The sequence below is a fragment of the Schistocerca serialis genome, chromosome 10 (genome assembly GCF_023864345.2).
Source record: "Schistocerca serialis cubense isolate TAMUIC-IGC-003099 chromosome 10, iqSchSeri2.2, whole genome shotgun sequence".
In the NCBI taxonomy this organism is placed as follows: Eukaryota; Metazoa; Arthropoda; class Insecta; order Orthoptera; family Acrididae; genus Schistocerca; species Schistocerca serialis.
The window spans coordinates 243,493,890-243,516,734 of NC_064647.1; the positions used below are offsets into that span (position 1 = coordinate 243,493,890).

General features: G+C 39.6%; 1 protein-coding gene across 6 annotated transcripts in view; it reads left to right on the plus strand.

Annotated features, from left to right (window-relative positions):
• The window catches only part of LOC126425120 (mitochondrial 2-oxodicarboxylate carrier-like), a 102,148-nt gene extending 80,277 nt beyond the window's left edge, over positions 1 to 21,871 (plus strand). For all 6 annotated transcript variants that reach the window (XM_050088054.1, XM_050088052.1, XM_050088050.1 and 3 more), the window contains one exon: positions 21,501 to 21,871. In XM_050088054.1, the coding sequence (XP_049944011.1) occupies positions 21,501 to 21,621 (121 nt within the window). In that variant the 3' untranslated portion in view covers positions 21,622 to 21,871. The remainder of the gene's footprint in view (positions 1 to 21,500) is intronic.
• The last annotated feature ends 974 nt before the right edge of the window (positions 21,872 to 22,845 follow it).

A 22,845-nucleotide genomic window follows, 5' to 3' on the forward strand; every position in this document is an offset into this window, starting at 1 on the left:
CGTAAAGAAACTCCAAATAGATTAATGCCTGAGGTAATATGTTTTTTCGATGTTGTGTAAGTCTAGGGATGCATATACAAAATGTTTAAAAAAGTATTCTATGTTTTGAGAGGAGGTAGTATGGGTCGAAACGGGAGAAAAGTACAGTAAATGTGGGCTCTGAAATGCCTTTTATTAATTTTCTGATCTTTCCTGTATGTACCATCGTCTTTAAAATTCTCAGCTGTATCACCAGTTGACTCTATTGAATGCCTTCTTCCAGTCAATAAAACAACTACACACCTCTGTGTTCATTTCTATCATTCTTTCTCCAATCACTGTCATGGAGCCTATAGCATCTCCTTGCTTTTACCCTTTCTTAACCTGTACTGGTCTTCCACAGTATTTTCTTCTGTTTTCTTTCGATCCTCCTCAGAAGGACTTTCATTACAGCCATCGTAATCTTAAGTAGATCGTGGGCCCAGATTCCTGTCCATAAATTCTGCTTACTACATCAGTGAATCTGGCTACTGAGTTTAGATCCATGCATTTCATTGCCTCAGATGGTATTCTGTCACAGCCCAATGCTTTCTTTTCCCGGAGCTCTTGACTTGTTCTCCAGTTCCCATCTTTCCCTCTTCACCTTCCAAAACCAGTTTCTGTTATCTGCCTGTGCACCATATAATTTTTTCACATAATTCATCCAAACTTACTTCCCTTCTGTACATACTGTCTTGTTCACATATTTATTTAACAGCTTTTGTTTGCTTGTTTTCCATACTTCTCTATTCATTAAAGATTTCACTGTTCTGTACATTTCTTCCAGCTTGCCTTTGTTTTCCAATTCTTCTCATTGGTGTCCCTACCTATTCCTCTCTAGCCTGGTCAGTTGACCTTCTTTGTTCATATTTCAGTTTATCCTACTGTCTCGTCCCTTCTCCCAAACTGTCAGTTTCCAGTTTCCTGGGCTCATCCATTTTATCCAATATATTTCCAGTCATCCACGCTTTCTTATTCCTTGTTCTTTTCACTTCTCTGTTTTCTGTTCGTGTTCCTTCCACCATTGTATTTCTAATGGTATCCCACACTTCAGTGGCTTCTGTACTTTGCCTTATATGTTGTGATTTATTTTTGTCATAGTTACAGCACTCTTTCTTATGGTAGGCACCATCTGGATCCTTCCTACCGATGCCAGCTTTTCCCCTTCCTTTCTCCCACCCCAACACGACACAGCCTTCTGTTTTACCACCGCATCCACGAGTCCTTTTCCCTTTCTCTACTTCTCCCTTTTCTGTTGCCCCCAACCTCCAGCTGGACCTAGCAGCTATATCCCGCCCCCACCATGCCCCTGCAAGCTTCAACAAGCAGCACTTCACCTTCCCCCCACTCCACTCTGCTATCCCCCCTCCCTCCCTACTTGCCCCATGCTGCCTCTGAACCCCCACCACACTCCCACCAGGCACAGTTACAACTCAGTCTGGCCACAGCAGCCAGAGACAGTGGTCATGCATGTCAGAGTTGTGCTTGTGTGAATGTGTATTGTTTTCTACTTCAGAAGACAGCCTTTTGGCTGGAAGCTAAAATGTATAGCAGTCTTTTCATTGTGCCTGTCTGCGACTAAACATCTCCTCTATATGGCAATTAGTAATCTATCCTTTTCGTGATATTATTTTTATTCCATCCTCACCTTTCCATGGTTAATGCCCTTCTGTCATTCTCGTCTCTCACTTAGCTTAACTCCTCTTCCCTTATTTTGTTTAGCAGATTAAATCTTCCCCTACTCTGTATGCTCTCATGATACTGTGTGTAGTATGCAGTGACACTTGTAACAGATTTTTTACTGGAACATTTCCATTCCTTTCTGTATCATTTCACTCAGGGTCAGGTAACACTGTGAACTGAGTTTCTAAAATTACATCATTTGTGGTACATCAGGTATGGAAAAAAACACTGGAATTAATTAATTACAACTTATGGTCAGTTTATTTACTCACACCACCTACCATGGTGATGTCCTGACAATCCTCCTAACCCAAAAAAAGCTTGCCTGCTATTTTCTTTGTAATATGGAATGCTCATATTCTATTACAGTATTCATACCTGCCACACATTACTACAGTGTTCAGCAATATGTATAGTGTAGACTGTATTCAACCAGAAACACTGTGTGATTGCCCTGTCAGCTTTCGATTCCCACTATTTATAGCTAAGCCCCTTGGCAGGAATTAACAACTTCTTTGTTTTGTTTAATTACATATAATTGATAATTTGAATAATAAAACAAAAAGTTGAATAATATAAAGTCCATCAAACTTAATTTTAAGACTAATAATTCCAAGTGCAACATAATTTGTATAATGGTATTTCTCTAGAAAACAAGACATTATTTTGTTGACAGTGTAGCTTCATCTGCAGTGTTCCCTGAATTTTGGTTCAAATTTAGGGTATTTATCTTAAGATATGAGCTATTGGAAATGTAAAACCCCCATTGTGCTTGGAAAATTTTGGGCTATAATGTTTGCGACACATATTTCAGAAATATGGCTCAGTATAAGAATTAGTGGTGCCCAAAATTTAAATTATTTAGCAAATAGCTATTAAAATATAACATTTTAGGAGAAACTTAATACCTTCTCATAATTTGCAAAAATTGGCTACAAAGAAACTAGCTAGGTATTAATTTTTGACTTCCAGATTTACAGAATCTTATCTCCTGAGCTAATTAGTTGTCTGCAAAACTAATTGCACCACAGTATTCAGGTCCAGTATCTTCTGAGTGTAATGATAAGAATCTAAACTAGTTCAATAGTTTTATATTGTCTCAGATGTACAGACATTTTGCCATCATCAGAAGTGTGTGTAGTCCAGAAAGGTAGCTGATGCACTTAGCGTGGCAAGGACCACTTGTGTAAGAGCAGATCCCTGCATAATGCTGGCCTATGCGATGTTCGCGGTGGCTCGTGCAGCGTTTCTGTTTCAGTACTCGGGCACATTGTCAAGCTTACAGATCTTCTTCCCTTGAGTGCTTTGAATAGCTACAAGTGTAGTGTGCAGAGCTTCAAGTGACAATGTAGAATATCTGGAAAAATCCAGATACTATAGAAAAACCTTTGATCATCCATGCTGTCCTTCTCTGTATATATTCAGTATCTGCTGTCAGTGCCATTTGTTATGAGTCCCACACACTTGAGCAGTATTCTGGGATAGGTTGTACAACTATTTGGTAATCAATGCCTTTGTAGAGTATTTGCATTTTCCTAATAATCTACCAATGAACTGAATTCTACCCATTGCTGTGCCTACAACTGAACTAAGTGACCATTCAATTTCATATCCATACAAAGTGTTACAGCCAGGTATTTGCATGTGTTGACCAATTCCAACTATGACTCACTTGACATTATGGTCATAGGATACTACACCTTTCTGTTTTTTGAAGTCCAAAGTGTACATTTCTGAACATGTAAAGCAGGTCACTAGTCCTTGCACCACTGTGAAATAATATCAAGATCCGATTTAAATATTTGTAGAAATGTTTTTCAGCCAATACTTCATTATAGATAACTTCATCATCTGCAAAATATCAAAGGTTACTATTAATATTGTCTGAAAGGTTATAAACATACCACATGAACAGCTAGGGTCACAACATACTTCCCTAAGGCACACCTGAACTTACTTCTATCAGATATTCATAATTAAAGTGCAGCAATTCACAGGGGTCCAGTGTGGGCTGTAATTGCCTCATGGCAGGAAAACTCGGCACATATGCTGACGTGTGATTGCAGACCCGATTTATGCCAGAAAAAAATTAGTTCCAGTTTTTGCCACCAGGTGCAAATTTGATGCTGTACACTGTTTCTATGATATCCACACTGTCATTTGACAAGGTGAGTAAATAGTAGGGCTATCTATAAGAGAGACCGTGTGCTTTCAGTGAAACTGTTTTACGTGAACAACAGCAATTACTGCGCTGCATTGAGAGATTATCACCAACTGAAGGGCTTGAGGAGAGGCCAGATATCACTAAACAGATTAAAGAAGATGATGAAATTTAAAAACACGGGTAAGCTTTGTGTGACACCTGTAAGAGGAAGGCTCCTATCCTGGTGGAAGTTATTGACGAGGTAACTGACCATGCAGCATGTTCCCCACGTAGTGCTAGTGCTTATACAGTGTCATGAGAATTGTCCACACCATAGTCCCAACATGCAGAAATTTTTGCAGCCTGTTTTACACTGTTACCAGCACAAGATCTAGGCTATACTGGTACCAAAACATGAACTAGGCGGTGCAGTCACTGAAAACTCATAATCTACAGCAATGTTCTGATGTTCTGAATTTGCTCTTCAGTGTCTGGCACGGATCCAAGTTGACGACATGTGGCCATGTAATATTCTATGGAGTGACAAAGCACATTTTACACTTAAGTGTGCAGTGAATACACAGAAGTGCCAAATTTTGATACTTTTAAACCACATGTTGTACGTGAAGAGCCATTGCACTTGCCGTATATTTTTGTATGATGTAGATTCACAAACGTTTTTATTCTCGGTCTGTTCTTTTTCGAAGAGAGTACACCAAGAGGGCCCAGTGAAAGATCTGCTTAATGCAACCTTCTACGAATGTGTTATCTCCAGAGGTTTTCCAGATGCATGGCCTGCAAGATCACCTGATCTGATGCCCTGAAACTTATGGATCTGGGGATATCTAAAGAATGTGTTTACCAGGGACCCATTCAGTCTCTACCTGACCTGAAGTTCATTATACAGGAATATGTTGCTTAGATTCCACCAGAACTGCTGCAAGCAACTGTTGATCATGCCGTTTTATGGATCAGCATCTTGTTGATGTCTCTGGTGCTCATACAGAACAAATTGTGTAGACAGGAGTTAATAAAATCAACATTATGCCTTTCTCACTTGTTAAACATTCTCTGCCCATGTTCGGTTCTTAACCTGTTACACATGGAAACATTTCTATACATCTTTCTTGCATTCACCGTGCCAGATTTGAACTATTCCAACCCCCCCCCCCCCCCCCCCTCTGCCCCCCCCCCCCCCACTCGGAAAAAGTTGGTTGTGTATTAATGCATTAGAGTCTACCAAGTGTCACTGCCATATAATAATTACCATCCACACAAACTCTGTGAGTTGCTGCACTTTAATTATAACAACCTTGTACAGTTATTGATGACTCTCCAGCTGAAATAAGATGTTGCATTGTTCGTACCAATACCAAGAAATCCTCAGCCCAGTCACAAATTTCAGTTGATGTTCCATATGATCATATTTATGGTAAAAAGCATGAGTGTGGTACTGAGTCAAATGCTTTTCAGAAATTAAGTTACTTGCCTTGATAGCCAAGCGCATTAAAGCACTGCTTCCAGGACACAGGAAGGTGAGACTGATCCATATCAAATCTGCCTTGTGAATTAACAAGGAAGGCTAGTGAACTGGTCAGCCTGGCTGTGGTTTTTAGGCCATTTCTGACATTGCAGTAGGTGAACAGTTGGCACGTACCCATGTCCCGCTCCAGATACACTTTGTGGAAACATTGGGATAATGTTCTCATGCTTTCATATGAGATTAACTCCAGACACAGACAGGTGGGGTGCACAGAATCCATCCATGGAGGAGTGGGGGGGGGGAATAAGGAGAATTCATACAGGCAGATACGTTTTATTCATCATCTCTCTGTCTATAGCTACGTGGTTTGTTTTACACCTATTATGCAGTTGTCTCTGTTTCTTTAGAAGTTGATTTACAGTGACTGTGTACCATGGTGGTCATTTCCTTCACGAGCTGTTCTCCTAGATCCATATCTATCAAGTACCTGGTCAACTGTTTTTTTAAACTTTACCCACTGTTATTCCATGTGCTCCTCTCCAGGAGCCCACACTGATGTCCCGCGAAACACGCATTCTCTCAGCTTTTTCCGGCTCTGGTGGGTATGATGGCTAGTGAGATCTTACTAAATCAATTGTCGCATCCCAAGCCCCATTTAAATTAAAACCACCGTCTCAGCTATTTGGTTTTCCAACATTTTTATTTCAACAGACTTCTTAACCGTGACATCTCAGAAACGTGACATTTGCACCACAACATTGGTCTTGTTGTATTTATTTCATGATTATATTTGAGGCAGTACTTAGTGAGAGCTGATTCGTTTGGTTGTTTTGTCAGGTTGTGTTGCTGATATTTCTTACATTCTCCTTGACTGTTCTGATAGTGTGCTCCACTTACAGCGTGCTACATTCGCACGCAGTGCACCTGGCTTTCGGGGACCGAGATCATCTTTAACAGTACAGAGAACACCTTTTGAATTTGTTAATGTCAGTGAAATACACTGCATGCCATGTTTCTGTAGGAGTCCAGCAGTCTTTCCAGATATTGTACCAACAGAAGGTAGGTAGTGATTCTTGGCTTCTCTCTGTTTGTCATGCTTTCTAGCACTTTTTCAAGTATTATTCATTTTGATTGCAACACCCACTCAGTATTTCGATCAGAGTACCCATTGTTGTGGATCACTATTCGTAGGTGTTCTAATCTAATTGCTCGGTGAGGCTCTCTTTCTCTGAAAGTCTGTAGCACCAAATTTGTTTGTGATGGCTGATGATGGCTCAAGGTATGAACTTGAAAAAGAGGGCCAGCAACATTTTCTTCACATTTAGGATCTCTAGGTCTCAGTATATGCAAAAACCCAGGAACACTGACCTCTGTCTCCATCCCTTGAGCTATCACAATCTGTAAGAAAGATATTCCGTGCCGAAGATTCTGGACCATAGAGCTTGTACACTTTCAGACAAGGAGAGCCTCACTGAAGAATATCAACAGCTCTGAAAAAAGAACTATTCCATTTGACCAATTAAATGGCTGATGCTGCCAAAATCAACTACTGAGGAAGAGACTATAATTGAGAAAGAAAGACAAAACCAAGAATGACTTATTTACCTTACATTGGCCCACTCTGCAGATACATCAGTAGACTCATTTGGGAACTTGGTGCCTATTTATTTTGCTCTCTTCAGGAGAGGTAAAAAGTCTTCTTTGCAACATTACAACACTAGATTAGATTAGATTAGATTTACTTTCATTCCAATTGATCCGTAGTGAGGAGGTCCTCCAGGATGTGGAACATGTCAGAAAAACAACAATACATGACAAATATTTAAACTAAAACAAATAAGCTAATGTACCATTCCACAGGTCCCAAGTGGAATGATCGTCATTTTTTAATGAACACTAAGAGTCATTTTACAAATACTATTGCACTGAATTTAAAATAAAAAAGTTTTATATTTATTTATAAGGTAAGAAACATGTAATACAACTACTGTAATACTTATTTACAATGAACACATTACTGCACTGAAATGGTGCAGAAGTTAGATTATACTTACACACACACACACACACACAAATTTTCAGTGAACACATTACTGCACTGAAATTGTGCAGAAGTTATGTTGTACTTATATACAAATCAGTTGGTTTTCCTCAGAAATTCATCAATGGAGTAGAAGGAGTTGGCCACCAATAAATCCTTTAGGCTTCTCTTAAACTGAATTTCATTGGTTGTTAAGCTTTTTATGGCTGCTGGCAAGTTATTGAAAATGTGTGTTCCTGAATAATGCACACCTTTTTGTACAAGACTAAGTGACTTTAAATCCTTGTGAAGATTATTCTTATTTCTAGTATTGATTCCATGAATTGAGCTGTTGGTTTGAAAAAGTGATATATTTTTAATGACAAATTTCATTAAGGAATAAATATATTGGGAAGCTGTAGTTAGTATCCCTAGTTCCCTAAACAGGCTTCTGCAGGATGTTCTTGAGTTCACACCACATATAATTCTTACTGCACGTTTTTGTGCCCGGAAAACTTTAGCTTGGCTTGATGAATTACCCCAGAAAATAATCCCATATGACATTATGGAATGAAAGTAAGCATAGTATGCCAGCTTTTTCATTTTTATATCCCCTATGTCTGACAAAATTCGCATTGCAAACAGAGATTTGTTAAGACGCTTCAGCAGTTCTGTGGTGTGCTCCTCCCAGTTGAATTTATTATCAAGCTGTAATCCCAAGAATTTAACACCGTCCACTTCTTCTATCTTCTTGTCATCATATGTTAGACATATACTCTTGGGACACCCCTTACAAGTTCTGAACTGCATGTAGTGTGTTTTTTCAAAGTTTAGTGACAAAGAATTGGCTAGGAACCAGTGATTAATGTCTACAAATATTTTATTGGCTGATCTTTCTAAGACTACACTTGATTTGCTATTTATTGCAATGTTTGTATCATCAGCAAACAGAACAAACTTGGCATCTGGTAATGTTACTGATGAAAGGTCATTGATATACACAAGAAAAAGTAAGGGCCCCAAAATGGAACCTTGTGGGACCCCACATGTAATTAGTTCCCAGTTGGATGATGCCTGATAGCTTGATACATGTCTCTTTCCTAATAACACCCTTTGTTTCCTGCCAGAGATATAAGATTTGAACCATTTTGCAGCATTTCCTGTTACACTATAATATTCTAGTTTACTTAAAAGGATATTGTGATTTACACAGTCAAATGCCTTTGACAGATCACAAAATATACCAGTTGCCTGCAATTTTTTGTCTAATGAATTAAGTACATTTTCACTGTAAGTGTAGATAGCCTTCTCAATATCAGAACCTTTTAGAAATCCAAACTGTGACTTTGACAGTATGTTATTTGAGATAAGATGGTTATAAAGACGACTGTACATTACTTTTTCGAAAATTTTTGAGAATGCTGGCAACAGTGAAATTGGACGGAAATTTGATGCTATTTCTTTATCTCCCTTCTTAAACAGTGGCTTAACTTCAGCATATTTCAGCCATTCGGGAAATATTCCACTGATAAACGACTGGTTACACAGATAGCTTAATATGTTACTTAGCTCAGAATCACATTCTTTAATTAACTTTGTTGATATTTCATCATACCCACTAGATGTTTTTGATTTTAAAGATTTTATGATGGACATTATTTCTGTTGGGGTAGTGAGGGTCAAATTCATATTATGGAAGTTACTTGAAATGTCTGGTCTAAGGTAATCCATAGCAGCATCTACCGAACCTGACAACCCCATCTTTTCAGTAACAGTTATAAAATGTTTGTTAAAAAGTTCTGCAACACTATACACATCTGTCACCAATGCATCATTTACTCTTAATGCTATTTGTTCCTCTTCATGTCTGGTTCTACCGGTCTCCTCCTTCACTATATCCCATATTGTCTTTATTTTGTTATCTGATATGACTATCTTTTCCTTGTAATATATTTGCTTTGACATCCGTATTACAGTCTTTAATATTTTGCAGTATTTCTTATAATGTGCTATAGCATCAACATTGGAAATGTTTCGGATTGACAGATACAGTTTTCTTTTTGTTTTACAAGATACCCCTATTCCTCGAGTAATCCATGGCTTCTTTGTAGACTTTGCTCTAACCTTGGTAAGTTTTGGGGGAAAGCAGTGTTCAAATAAGGTAAGCACTTTATTAGCAAAAATGTTATATTTTTCATTCATGCCATGAGCACTGTAAACATCAGTCCAGTGAATGTCTCTGAGGAGTGTCCTAAAATAATCAATTTTTGGCTTACTGATTACCCTCTTGAGCTCAGATTTAACAGATTTTATATCCTGTTCAGTATTAACATTTAACAGAAGGAACTGCATGTCATGGTCTGAGAGGCCATTGACTATTGGTTTTGTAATATAATTTTGTTCATTTGACTTTTCTATAAAGATATTATCAATGGCTGTTTGTGAGCAAGTGGTTATCCTAGTGGGGAACTTTACTGTGGGAATTAAGTTGAATGATAGTGTTACTAACTCAAATAGGTTCTTATTGGGAGAGTCTTTAAGGAAATCTACATTGAAATCACCAGCAACCACTATTTCTTTGTTTTTGGTTGTTAAATGGGCCAGTACAGCTTCAAGGTGGTTTACAAACAGATTAAAGTTACCTGCAGGTGCTCGATATACACTTAATATTATGAAAGATTTTTTGTGAAAATCTAATTCTGTTGCACATGCTTCCATATGCTGTTCTAGGCAAAATTTATGAATGTCTATGTTCTTAAATTTATGACAGTTCCTGATGAATGTGGCAACTCCTCCTTTCTCCATTTCTGATCTACAATAGTGAGATGCTAACCTAAACCCTGTAACACTTAAAAGTTCTATACCAGTGGTCACATGATGTTCAGAGAGGCAGATTATGTCAGCTGGGTTTGAAGACTCTAATTCATCTATGCAGATAGTTAATTCATTAATTTTATTTCTCAGTCCTCGAATATTTTGATGCAATAAAGATAGCTGACATTTCACATTGACTGACTTAAAATTGGATGGAGTTAAAATATCTGCTGACAGTTGAAAATTCTTAACCAATGGCTGTTTATGTTGATGTAATAAGCTGGAATTATGTTTTTTGATTTCTTTCTCAAACTGAAGGTTTGTCTCAGTTCTAACCTCTCTTAAAATTTGTTTTCTTTCTGTCCTCCCTACCCTAAAAAAGGGTCTTTTCTGAATCCTATAACCACTGGTATTTTACCACTCATGACAGTGCCTCCCCCCTTTAACTTTCCTGCTATTTCCCCAGCCAATTTACCCTTCCCCTTCCTGTTGAGGTGAAGGCCATGCCTAGTATAATCCCACCTACTGACAGAATCAACATGAACCACACCAATGTGTGACCCCGCACCCGACATGAGCAGCCGTTCCAGCTCCAAATTAACTCTCTTGACAGAAGAGTTCAAATGAGGTCGGTCATGGCGCCCAAGAACAGATACAAACTCAACACTGGTATGCCTCGATGCTGATGCAATCTTCGCCAGGTCACACTCTATGCTGTACCCAGGATCTCTGTCAATACTGTTACCTGCCCCACCCACTATAACCACGGTGTCTTCCTTAGTGAAATCTTTGCAAAGTGATCCTAAATCCTCTGTCACCTGCTCCAGACCAGCACTAGGTTTAAAAAAATTGGTGACCTGGTATTCTGATCCTAGTTCATCCTGCAAGAGTTGGCCAACACCTCTTCCATGGGAACTACCTAACAACAACACTTTCTTTCTCTTTACTGATTTCCCTACATTCTTACTTTTCAATTTGCTGCTGAAAGTTTGTTGTGCCCTGTCTACACCTGTAACTGCTTGAGGCTCACCAGCTTCTAACTGAAGCAACAGGTCAAATCTATTTTCCACATTCACCATAAAGCTGTCAGACAAAGTTCTAGGCCTGTTCCTCCTGTTGCCTGTTGCCACTTCCCACCTCTCTTTACCCTTCTCCCTCCTTAACCTGTCAAGATCTCCCCTGGCCTTGTCTAACTCAGCCTGAAGGGCAGCAATTTTCCCCTCCTGTTCCAGTATCTTCCTATCTCTACTACAAATCCTACAAAACCACTGATGAGTCTCATTTACTTCCCCTATTCCCACGCCACTGCAGTCACCCACATGGAAAAAACTACAGCACCCATCACACCAAAGCCCCGACCTAACAATTCTACGGCAAGTCAAGCACTTTTCACTCATGATAAACGTAATAATTTATTAAGAATAAGTCAGTTAAATTACAGATAAACACGAAAATAGGGTTACACAAATTTGGCCTATACGCAACTGTGTGTAAACAAAAACAAAAGTGCAAAGTTTCTGAAACAACAAGTTAAACTTTACGCTACTTTCCGGAAATGCTAGTTAAATAATGAAGAGGTACGCTAAGTTAAATTGCTGGAGAGAGCAAGGAACAACTAAACGAAATTCTATAGATTTGCTGCAGCAGAACGTAAACAGAAAATACGACTGTACGGTCTTTTCGCGTTTTCTACTATATTACGTAATGAGAAATGAAACCTTTGATGGTACACTTAAACGGCACACTAATACACTTATTTACCACGTAATCAGTACTAATCTATGTGTTTTATAATCTAAAATAACTTATCTTTACGAGAACACCAAACCTCGCGCTAGTCGCTTGGCTGCAGGGCTCTAGTTATCAAAATTCGGGTGGGTACCACATTCCTTGTCAATGTGAAATGACTTATCTGGTGAAGACTGTTAGAACAATTGGGATGATATGCAAAGATCACACACATAACGACACACTCGGCTAACTCAGTCGAGCAAATCAGCTGTCGCTGTGCAAGGCCTCAAATACAGTCATGAAATTGAAATATGATGAGGTGAGTACTGTGGTGTAAATGCCATGTTTCTGGGGCAGTATAATTAAGCAGTCTATTGAAATAAAGATGTTAATATATCAACAGAAATAATCAGTTTTTGAAAACATAATTGGGTTGTAAAAAATCTACTCACCAAGCAGTAGCAGAACGCACACATAAAATGTATGCAAGTTTCAGAGCCAGTGGCTCCTCATTCTGGCAGTAGGGTTGAAGGGAGAGAAATGGGGCGAAGGAAAAGGAGTGGTGAGGTTTTGGAAAATAGTAGAGTTTGAAAAAGCTGCCCTGAAGCCTGGGTCAGGGGAGACTTACCAGATGGGATGAGGAGGAATCTTTCAGTCCTTTACCTTCACCACTCTTCCTTCAACTTCAACCCTTCTGCCAGAAGGAGAAGCCACTGACTCTGAAAGCTTGTGTACTGTTGTACCTTTTGTATGTTTGTTCTCCTGCCACCACTTGGTGAGTAGATTTTTTACCTATCCAATAACGAAATAAAGATTTTGGAAGACCTGATGAGCCAGGTTAGAGGTTTCAGTTTAAAAAAGGGCCTTGGGGTCTGGCACTCGAGTAATTAAGATATTGCTGGGCGTCATATTCACCAGAGTTGGGAAATGGAGGGAAAGTGCATTTCACAGAGTGTCAGTGTGGCCTATGAAAAACAAATGAGCAAAAAGGAAAAAGAGGCATTGAGAGTCAAATTCAACTATAAGTAGCAGCTTGGGACTGACAGTAGGTGACAGTCTGATTGGAATTCAGGCAGCAAGTACACACAACAGCACAACTTGCACCACCTGAAGGAGACAAATGGGTCAGTCATCAAAGTCTTGTGTAGAAAAATTCAATCGACAACTAGACTGAACAACCTGAAGCACACCATTAATCGGTCACAGTGTGAAAACCTGAGCCCTCAAATATCATCTTACTGTGTCTTTTGCTAATACTGTCATCAGTTGTTTACAAACAGTATAGTCCAGAAGGGACATATGTTGAAACATTTGCAACAGCTGATGACCCTGAACATGCAGCTACCTGTATCACAAACGATATCCTTAGATTTCTATGTGTCGTGCTTCACTTGCTTACTTGTGCTTTTGAAAATATAATGTAACTGTATAGATAAAAAAATCTGCTAAGCAAGCGGTGGCAATAGAATACAAGTATAAAAAAGGTATTACATATGCAAGGTCTTGGAGCCAGTGGCTCCTTCTTCTGGCAGTAGGGTTGAAGGGGAAAGAAGAGGGATGAAGGAAAAGGACTGGAGAGGTTTAGGAAAAGTTGTAGAGGCTGGCAATGTTACCCAGAATCCTGGATCAGGGGAGACTTACCGGAAGGGATGACAAGGAAAACGTTTTGTAATTTTGTATTTCATATTTTTCATGTTACATAAATATGAGTTCTAGCTTTTCACAATAGCATTCGTACTCTCTTTAATGGTTTCTATTTTGGAGTGCCAGTGAGTGCAGAATTACTAGCTAAACCACAAAAAACAAAGAACTACCATCTACAGACACATACAGAGACATAAGTAATTACAGTGTGTATTCTCATCTTTCTATTGATGGTATATCAAAAATTAATATTTGTATTTGTGCAGCAATCTTTAATGACGAGTTTTATTTAGAGCTGCATATGATAAAATAGAAAGATATGGCAAATTAGTGTATATGGTTAGAAAGCAGTATTTGAAATAATAAAAAAAAGCTATGTAATATATTGCCTTTCTGTTATTTTCTCAATTTGTTTCAGTTTCCTCAAATTCAGGATATATTCCTGCTTTACCTGGTGGAATCCAGATTTCTAGTTATTGAAGCATAAATGTTAGAAATAAAATATAACAGAGCCTTGTTGATTTTTATTATTTACATAATGTCTTGTTTTCACAACAACTTACTGGATTAAGTAGTAAAGCACTTCAGCATTGCACATAACAGAACAGCACAGCATTTCTAGAATTCCATAAATTATCTGGGAGTACGCATTAGGAGTGATTTAAAATGGAATGATCATATAAAGTTGATTGTTGGTAAAGCAGATGCCAGACTGAGATTCATTGGAAGAATCCTAAGGAAATGTAATCTGAAAGCAAAGGAAGTAGGTTACAGTACACTTGTTCGCCCACTGCTTGAATACTGCTCAGCAGCGTGGGATCCGTACCAGATGGGGTTGATAGAAGAGATAGAGAAGATCCAGCGGAGAGCAGCGCGCTTTGTTGCAGGATCATTTAGTAATCGCGAAAGTGTTACGGAGATGATAGATAAACTCCAGTGGAAGATTTTGCAGGAGAGACGCTCAGTAGCTCGGTACGGGTTTTGTTAAAGTTTCGAGAACATACCTTCACCGAAGAGTCAAGCAGCATATTGCTCCCTCCTACGTATATCTCGCGAAGAGACCATGAGGATAAAATCAGAGAGATTAGAGCCCACACAGAAGCATACCGACAATCCTTCTTTCCGCGAACAATATGAGACAGGAGTAGAAGGGAGAACTGATAGAGGTACTCAAGGTACCCTCCGCCACACACCGTCAGGTGGCTTGCGGAGTATGGATGTAGATGTAGATGTAGATGTAGATGTAGATGTAGATGTAGAATTGAACCACACCACATTACAGAACTGTGTTGAGTCACACTAAAAATGTGAGACTAACAAAAGTGATCAGTGATGCTTAACTCACAGGGCAGATCTATTTATATCTAGACATCAATCTGTGCATCCAAAGGTAAAAGTTACATGCAATTAATATTTCATAAAATTTACATTAGAAATGCTTTTCAAATTGTAATACAAAAATTATTTAAATAACAACAACAACAATGATAACAACATCAACAACAATAATAATAATGACATCTTGGATATTCAGGGATCCAACCAGATGTTCGCATCATTCTCACATGATATTTCGACAGCGTGCCCCGCTATCTTCTTCAGGTGCTACCTGAGACTGGTCCTTGGGTCGATCAAATCCAGTATTTATGCCTGGAACGAGCTGGGCATTCCCTAATCGGTCCTTGCCGAGTCGAGTGTTCCGTCTGTGGTCCGCACCTGCCAGACTTGGCTTCAATGGACCCCTCCAGTTGCGGATGTTCCGACTGCCGTCTGCACCCATTTTGGCTGTCCTCAACGGTTGTGGTCATCATCTAAGGTGTGTCAGACCCGATCTGAAATGTTGGGTACTCTGTCTCATGACTGTTACTATGATTTCCACTTCTGTTTCGTGCTGGGCGCTCCATAATCGGTCTGTGCTGCATTGTATGTTCCGTCTGCGGTCCGCGCCTGCCAGACGCGGCTACATTGGCCCTCTCTGGTCACCGGTGTTCCGACCGCCATCCATGCCCAGCCTGGCCATCTTCTGAAGTCGAGTTCATGATCTCGAGTGTGTCAAATCTTGTCTCTAATGTCCGACACCTTGTCTCACGGCTGTTCTCTCTGTCTCCACTTCAACCTGCCAATCAGCCAAAGGATCCAGAAGAAGAACCAGAAGAGGTAAAGAAGATGGCATACTTGCCATATGCCAGACCTATCTCTGCCAAAATCAGCAAGATTGTCCAGAAATATGACATCAAGAGCATATTTTGCCCACCCACCAAAATTGAGGCTATGCTGGGGAATGTAAAAGATGACCTGGAGCTATGCAAGCCAGGTATTTACAACATACCATGCCAGTGTGGGATGTCATACATTGGCCAGACCACCAGAACTGTGGACATCAGGTGTAAAGAACATCAGAGACATACCAGACTCAGACATGCAACTAAATCAGCCATAGCAGAGCATTGTCTGGAACTTGGTCATTCAATGGATTACAATGACACCAAGATTGTGACAAAGACCTCAAGATTTTGGGACAGTGTCATTAAAGAAGCCATTGAGATTAAGGTCACAGACAACCTAATCAACCGTGACTCAGGATACCAAATCAGCACTGCCTGGAATCCAGCGCTTGAGCTTGTGAAAACTCAACGCAGGACACTCCAGGATTCTACAAGAAATAGAAGTGGAGGCCGAGAGAACAGCTGTGAGACAAGGTGTCAGACATTAGAGACCAGATTTGACACACCCCAGATCATGAACTCGACTTCAGAAGACGGCCAGGCCAGGTGCAGACGGCGGTCGGAACACCGGTGACAAGAGAGGGCCAATGTAGCCGTGTCTGGTGGGTGCAGACCGATTATGGAGCACCCAGCACAAAACAGAAGTGGAAATCATAGTAACAGTCATGAGACAGAGTACCCAACATCGCAGATCGGGTCTGACACACCTCAGATGACGACCACAACCGTTGAGGACGGCCAAAATGGGCACAGTCGGAACGTCTGCGACTGGAAGGGTCCATTGAAGCCGAGTCTGGCAGGCACAGACCACAGACGGAGCAGTCGACTCGGTGTGGACCAATTAGGGAATCCCCAGCTCCTTCCAGGCATAAATACTGGACTCGATCGACCCAAGGACCAGTCTCAGGTAGCACCTGAAGAAGACAGCGAGGCACGCTGTTGAAATATCGTGCGAAAACGATGCGAACATCCGGCTGGATTCCCAAATATCCAAGATGTCAACAGATTGCTGGGAAAGCATGAAAAATAACAATAATAATAATAATAATAATAATAATAATTTCAGATGTTTTTCAGAATTAAAACAAAAAATGTTCGACATAACTTCACTGGTTAGATTCTCTTTTTGAAAAAATTTCTTGTTACATGTTTTTACATTTGTACATAAGTAAAATAATACTCTATACCTTATTAAACCATAATTAAGATTATTATGATTTTTGAATGATGTCCGTGTATCGAGTAGTACATTTATTTGGGTGTATCGAAAAGTACATAAAAGAAAAATGTCATTGACTAGTTCCTTACAAGTGGAAATATGAAAAGAGGACCATTGTCCAATCCAGATGCTGGCAGCAATGTCTCAGTTTAGCATTGATGGTGCAGGGCCCAGTGTGTGGTGGGCTGTGTATGGAACACTATGGGGCACTTCCATTGAGCACTAACTGGTGCACAGTTAGGGAGGTGCTTCAGTGCAAGAGCAAAAACAAAAAAAAAATAAAAATAAAAAAGAACACTTCTGGAAATTAACTGCAAGGGTGCAAGTCAACGCTAAGTTCCGTAACCTCTCTCCTGAGATCATTTGTGTTTAGAACAATAAATTCGTAAATGAACTGTGAAGTGGGAAAATCTTGATGTGAGTAGATTTTTTGATCCAACAGACAGAATTTTGTTATATTTGAGAGTCAGTCAGTAAATAAGGACTCAAAATTTTTTTCTCAGAACATATTTGTTCTTAACACCTTGAGGACCGGCAGCTTAGACACATTCTTGCTCCAGTGGACCAGCCATTTTTAGCGTTTTTTTTTAAATGTCACTGGCACGTTTCTATTTAAGGTATCTTGAAACATAAAACATATTATGAAATAACAGTCTTTATGGTTTATTTTAAATGTTTATTTTAATTATATTGGTTGATGACAAAATTAGTAACAACAAACATAAAATGTATGGTTTCAGTTTCACAAAAAAAAAAGTTGTTGTTGTTTTTTTTTTTTTTTGTGTAAATTCACAGCAATTAGCTTCAGTGTGGAAGAGTTTGAAGCACTCTGGCACACCGAGTGGTACATTGGAGTCTGGACACCACCAGCTGGTTTCCTTCCTACCTGCTTTACCACTAGATAGTTTTTTTGTTTTCTCAGAGCAAACTCACACTCTAGTTGGACGCTCCCTCGTCTCAGTGGTTGGAATATTTCTGCAAAGTGGTGTCCTAGAAGTCTGTTGCTGTGAGTTTCACTAGGAACATTGTCTAGTGCCAAATTTATACCTTTGTGAATCAGTCCTTCACCAGTTTGTTGTAGAAAACTGGAAAAATAGCAGCTCTTTCTTTGAGCAGGAGTCCTGGTTTCCTGGTATAAGACAAATGCATTTGTTGCAGCCATTATAAGCATGTGAAGAACAATTCCTTCCACCACATCATCTGTTTCCTCCTAAATGCATAGTAAGAAGTCATGTGATCACTCCTATCGACCCCCAATTTGTAAATATTATAGTCAAGAATGGCATCTGGGTTTTGATTGTACTTTGATACCTTCCTTTGTATGAACAGATGTGTCAGAGCTGGTCATTTTGTGCACAGTGAACAGGCTTGGTACATCTCTTGTGTCTTTCCACTTCAGACAAAGCAGATGATTCCTCCTCATTGACACAGACTCATTCCTTTTCAGTTTTTTGGAAACAATTTCGTTTGGTAGTTCTTTCCATTTAGTCATGCATGAACCTATTGCTTTCATTTTATGTTTTCACAGAAAATCGAATACTGCTGGTGAACTACAAAATGTGTCCATGTAAACTGTGTGGCCTTTTCCCAGGTAATCTGCTAGCAACCTCTCCAATAATGTTAGTACAGAGTTGTCGTGTGTTCCTTTCCAAGCATATACATCCAATCTAATAACTTAACCAGTTTTGGAATCACACACAATAAACATCTTGATTCCATACTTGTCAGGTTTATTTTTTATGTAAACCCGAAATACCACTCTTCCACAAAAACCACACATGCCTTTGTCAATAGTGAGGTTTTCTGATGGGTAAAATGATTTTTGTGATTCTAATAAGAAATGATCCAGGATTGGCCTGATTTTATGCATGGGGTCATGCTGAGGTTGACTTTTTGGAATGTATTTTGCATTGTCATTCAAATGCAGGTTTGATAATATTGCATTGAATATATTTCTGGCCATAACAGAACCAGGCATAGGGGTTAAAATAAAATTGTTGGTAGACCAGTAATTTGTCAGTTTTGCTTTTTTTCACAAGACACATGTGTATAAATATGCCAAAAAACAAATACATTTCGTGCAGCTTTACTCCCACCCACAAATTACAAAAACTGTGAGGCCTTACGCTGGAAGCTGCTTTGAGTTTGTCATAAACAGACTTTGCGTATCTGTTCGTTTCGGATTTTGTGTGTTTCATTATGGAATCGGGGAAAAAGATTGAAAACACACTGAGAGGAGTGGAATTCTCATGAACAGCTGCCATTCCTCTGTTTTTCTCTACAAATTGTGGCACTATACCCTGATTGTCAGCAAATTTACAGCCTAATTCGGCACCAGTGGGTTTTTCCGGCAAAATTCGTTGCCTCTTTGTTGGAGGTACAGACAGCTCTGTTGCAGCCAATGTCTGTGTTGCAGAGGATGTACTTTGGTCAGTTAACACTAACTGCACAGATGCAGGCTCATCAGATTCCTCTGCAAGGTAGACAAGACGAACAGAAATAAATTTTCTGCTAACTGAAGCAACTCGAGCAATATAAGTTGTAATAATAACACTGAAAAAAAGCTGCACTAGACAGCTCCTTACCTGTATCTGGGTCTTCTTCATTCTCTTCACATTAAGACAATTCCCACTGAGAACCAGAATCATCAAATTCTTCTTCTAAGGCTTCTAAAATTTCTATCTCACTCAGAAAACATGACATATTTGAGAAAAATTAACAAGAAATGGCAAACAGTAATGAGAACATTTGAAACTCACATCTACACCAATGCACAATGGCGCAGCGTGTCACGGAAGTTGCTACGCGTGTCTTGCCATTTCTTTTGACGTAGTTCTAAAACCGGAACACAGAGGGAAGCAGCAGTTGAGGGACATATAGGAAGGTGTTCCACGAAGCACTACCACAGTAGCTGGCCTGCTCCCGGACGGCTAATAGGCTGTGAGTGGTGTGCAGCAGCCGCCCGACCTATACTCGGGTGCGGTCATTTTGAAGCAGTTCAGTGGCCCGACCTATGCTCGGGCACAGTCGCCCAAGTGTCAGTAGTTACAATTTGGAGAAAATATCAGTCAACATTTCTTTTACATGTACTATTTTTGTACATGGTCTCCATCACATTCTATGGCCTTATGCCTGTGTTTTTAAGAGCATGAATATCCTGTTGGTAATAGCTCTTCTCCTGTGCTGTTAGCCACATTTTCACTGCACAACTTATGATCTCATTATCTTCAAAATGTGTCTTACATAGATAATACTTCAGTGGCCCAAACAGATGGAAGTCCAAGGACACCAGGTCTGAGCTGTAGGTTGGATGACAAATTGTATCCAACCCAGTTTGGCGATGTCTTCCCAGGACCTGAATTTTGTGTGTGGATGTGCATTGTTGTGTGGAGGAAGATTTTTTTTGTATTCTTGTCAGACCTAACACATTGAAAACAATTCTAGAGTTTGTTCAGTATTCACATTTCTTCTTCTTCTTCTTCTTCGCCTTGTCCCATATATCTACAGGGTCACGTCTGGGATGGAGTCTGTGCACCCATCTGTGTGCATCATCCTGAGTCTCATGTTCAATGTTTACACATTGTTTATCTGAGGTATTACGTGGGTACCAGCCCAGTATTCAGTCATTACATATGCCTCTGAAGTAATGTTTGATCCTTTTGCCGACACATTGATGAGAATGACTCCTTCACAGCCAGAAGACTGTCATCACGACTTTGCCAGCGGAGGGAGCAGTCTTAATTTCTTTCTTTCTTTTTCTTTGCGATTTTGGGTGATGCCACTCGAGTGACTGTCCTTTTGTTCCCATTCCATCCAGTCTGTATCATCTGCAATGATCTGTGACAGAAGGGCCCCTCCATCAGCCTCAAATTGCCCCAACAGTTCAGATGAAATGGCTTTTCTTTGAAAATTGTAGATTGTTATGAGTGTTCATTGAAGCTATCTTGAGGATGCCTTTGAATATCCAAGAGTGTCAATCATAGTAGACTCACTTCCAGTGCTCATTGGTACCTGTAGAGCCAACTGTCAAATGTGATGTGATGGTCTACACAAATAATGGCATCTGCGTGATTTGCCTTGTGGGGAACAGCTGTTGTTACAGGATGTCTTGAACGAGGCCAGCCGTGAAGCTCAGTTTCTGTCCAGCAGAACTCTTGTTAATTGCATCATTATCAAACACTGCACACAATTGTTTATAGATGTTCAACACAGTTTCTTTTTCTGCAACCAAGAATTTAATTACAGCACATTCCTTGTAAATCATGTCTTGTGTTGATACCATTTGGGTGTTTCACTACAGCTCTGTCATCTGTTGGAATTGTTTGAAACTTCACACACAAGCAGAAAAAACATAGAATTTGAAGCACCTAAATGGACGTTCCCCATATATATTAACAGCTTGGGAAAAGAAAAAGAAAAAAAAAAAGACTTTATTTATTGAAAAAACTCATAAAAATAAGAAATATAGAATTTTGTAAATTATCTTCTTGTGTGTAACTAAGCATTTTTTCCTCTTACAGACTGCGAGCTCTTTTCAAAGGTCTGCTTCCGAGACTTCTGCGAAGAGGTGTTGGAAGTGCCCTAATGGTGGCTGCTTATGACTACACGTATCGGTACCTTACCAATGGATTCTCAGAGTAGTTCTGTTGGTGATATAATCACAGTTTTTGTCTAGTTTGTCTAGTCCAGTCAGCAATGGAGTGTGTGCATCAACAGAATTGCATGGGAGCATACGGGTCTTTTTCCTGGGATTTTAAACACTAGTATTTTAGAACATTTCATATGGCAGTAGCCATTAAGCTGAGCAAGTGATGTGGTAACAGGTTGTGAAACTTATCTGTTCCTTGATCACTGTTAACGCTTTGGGAGCTGAATGAAAATATTGGCGATTGCTTTATGGATTTTTTTTTTTAACACTGAAAAGATTTTAACATTTCCTACAATGTGTGTAGAATATTATTGGTGCTAACTCGTGTTTGTGTGCAAAGTCTTCCAAGGTAACGGAGTTGTAACCGTCTTGGCCATTTGGTAGTTTTGAGTGTAGAAATGTGTTTCAAATTTTCAGATATGCTATTTTTGTATGTGAAATTTGATATGAAAATAACTTATGGATTCATATTTTATATAAATTGTTTTTCTTTGTGCACTGTCAGTCTCGGTGTCACACTTATTGGACAGACTGATTTTGTGTTGTTGTTGGTTAAAGTGACTGACAGTCATGTCCATGAGCAGTCAGCATGCTCGGTGACAGAAAACTTAACATTCTTCCCAGATCAGAAAAGGAGGAGGAGGTAAATGACTGAAGTGTTTATAGAAATACAGAAGTTGGTGACGGAAATTTTGATAATTTGATGTCAAAAGGTGTTTGGCCAGTTACAAGCTGTTCCATTTCTCTTGACCACCCTGAATAACTTTTTGTCCAGAAGCAAAATAAAAAATGTATCAAGCAAATGTTGTTTAGCTATGAGGGGGCCATCGACCAGCACAGTCAGCTTTCTACTAACAATGTAGGAAAAGATAGACTGCTACTTACCATAAAAATGACACGAAGTTGCAGACAGGCACAGTTAAAAGACTCTTACACAAAAATTTCGGCCACAGCCTTCATCAGCAAAAGAGAAACATACACCATTCAGACGAGAATGGGGAGGAGAGAGTAGGACAGAGGGGTCGAAACTGTTGGGTGGAGGATGTGGGGACAGTGTGTCACACTAGGTTGAAGCCAGGGTAATCACGGGAGCAGAAAATGTATCGTAACGATAACTCTGATCTGCACAGTTCAGTAAAGCTGGTGGTGGATGGGAGGTTCCAGATGGCTCAGGTAGTGAAGCAGCCATTGAAATCGAGCATGTAATTTTCAGCAGC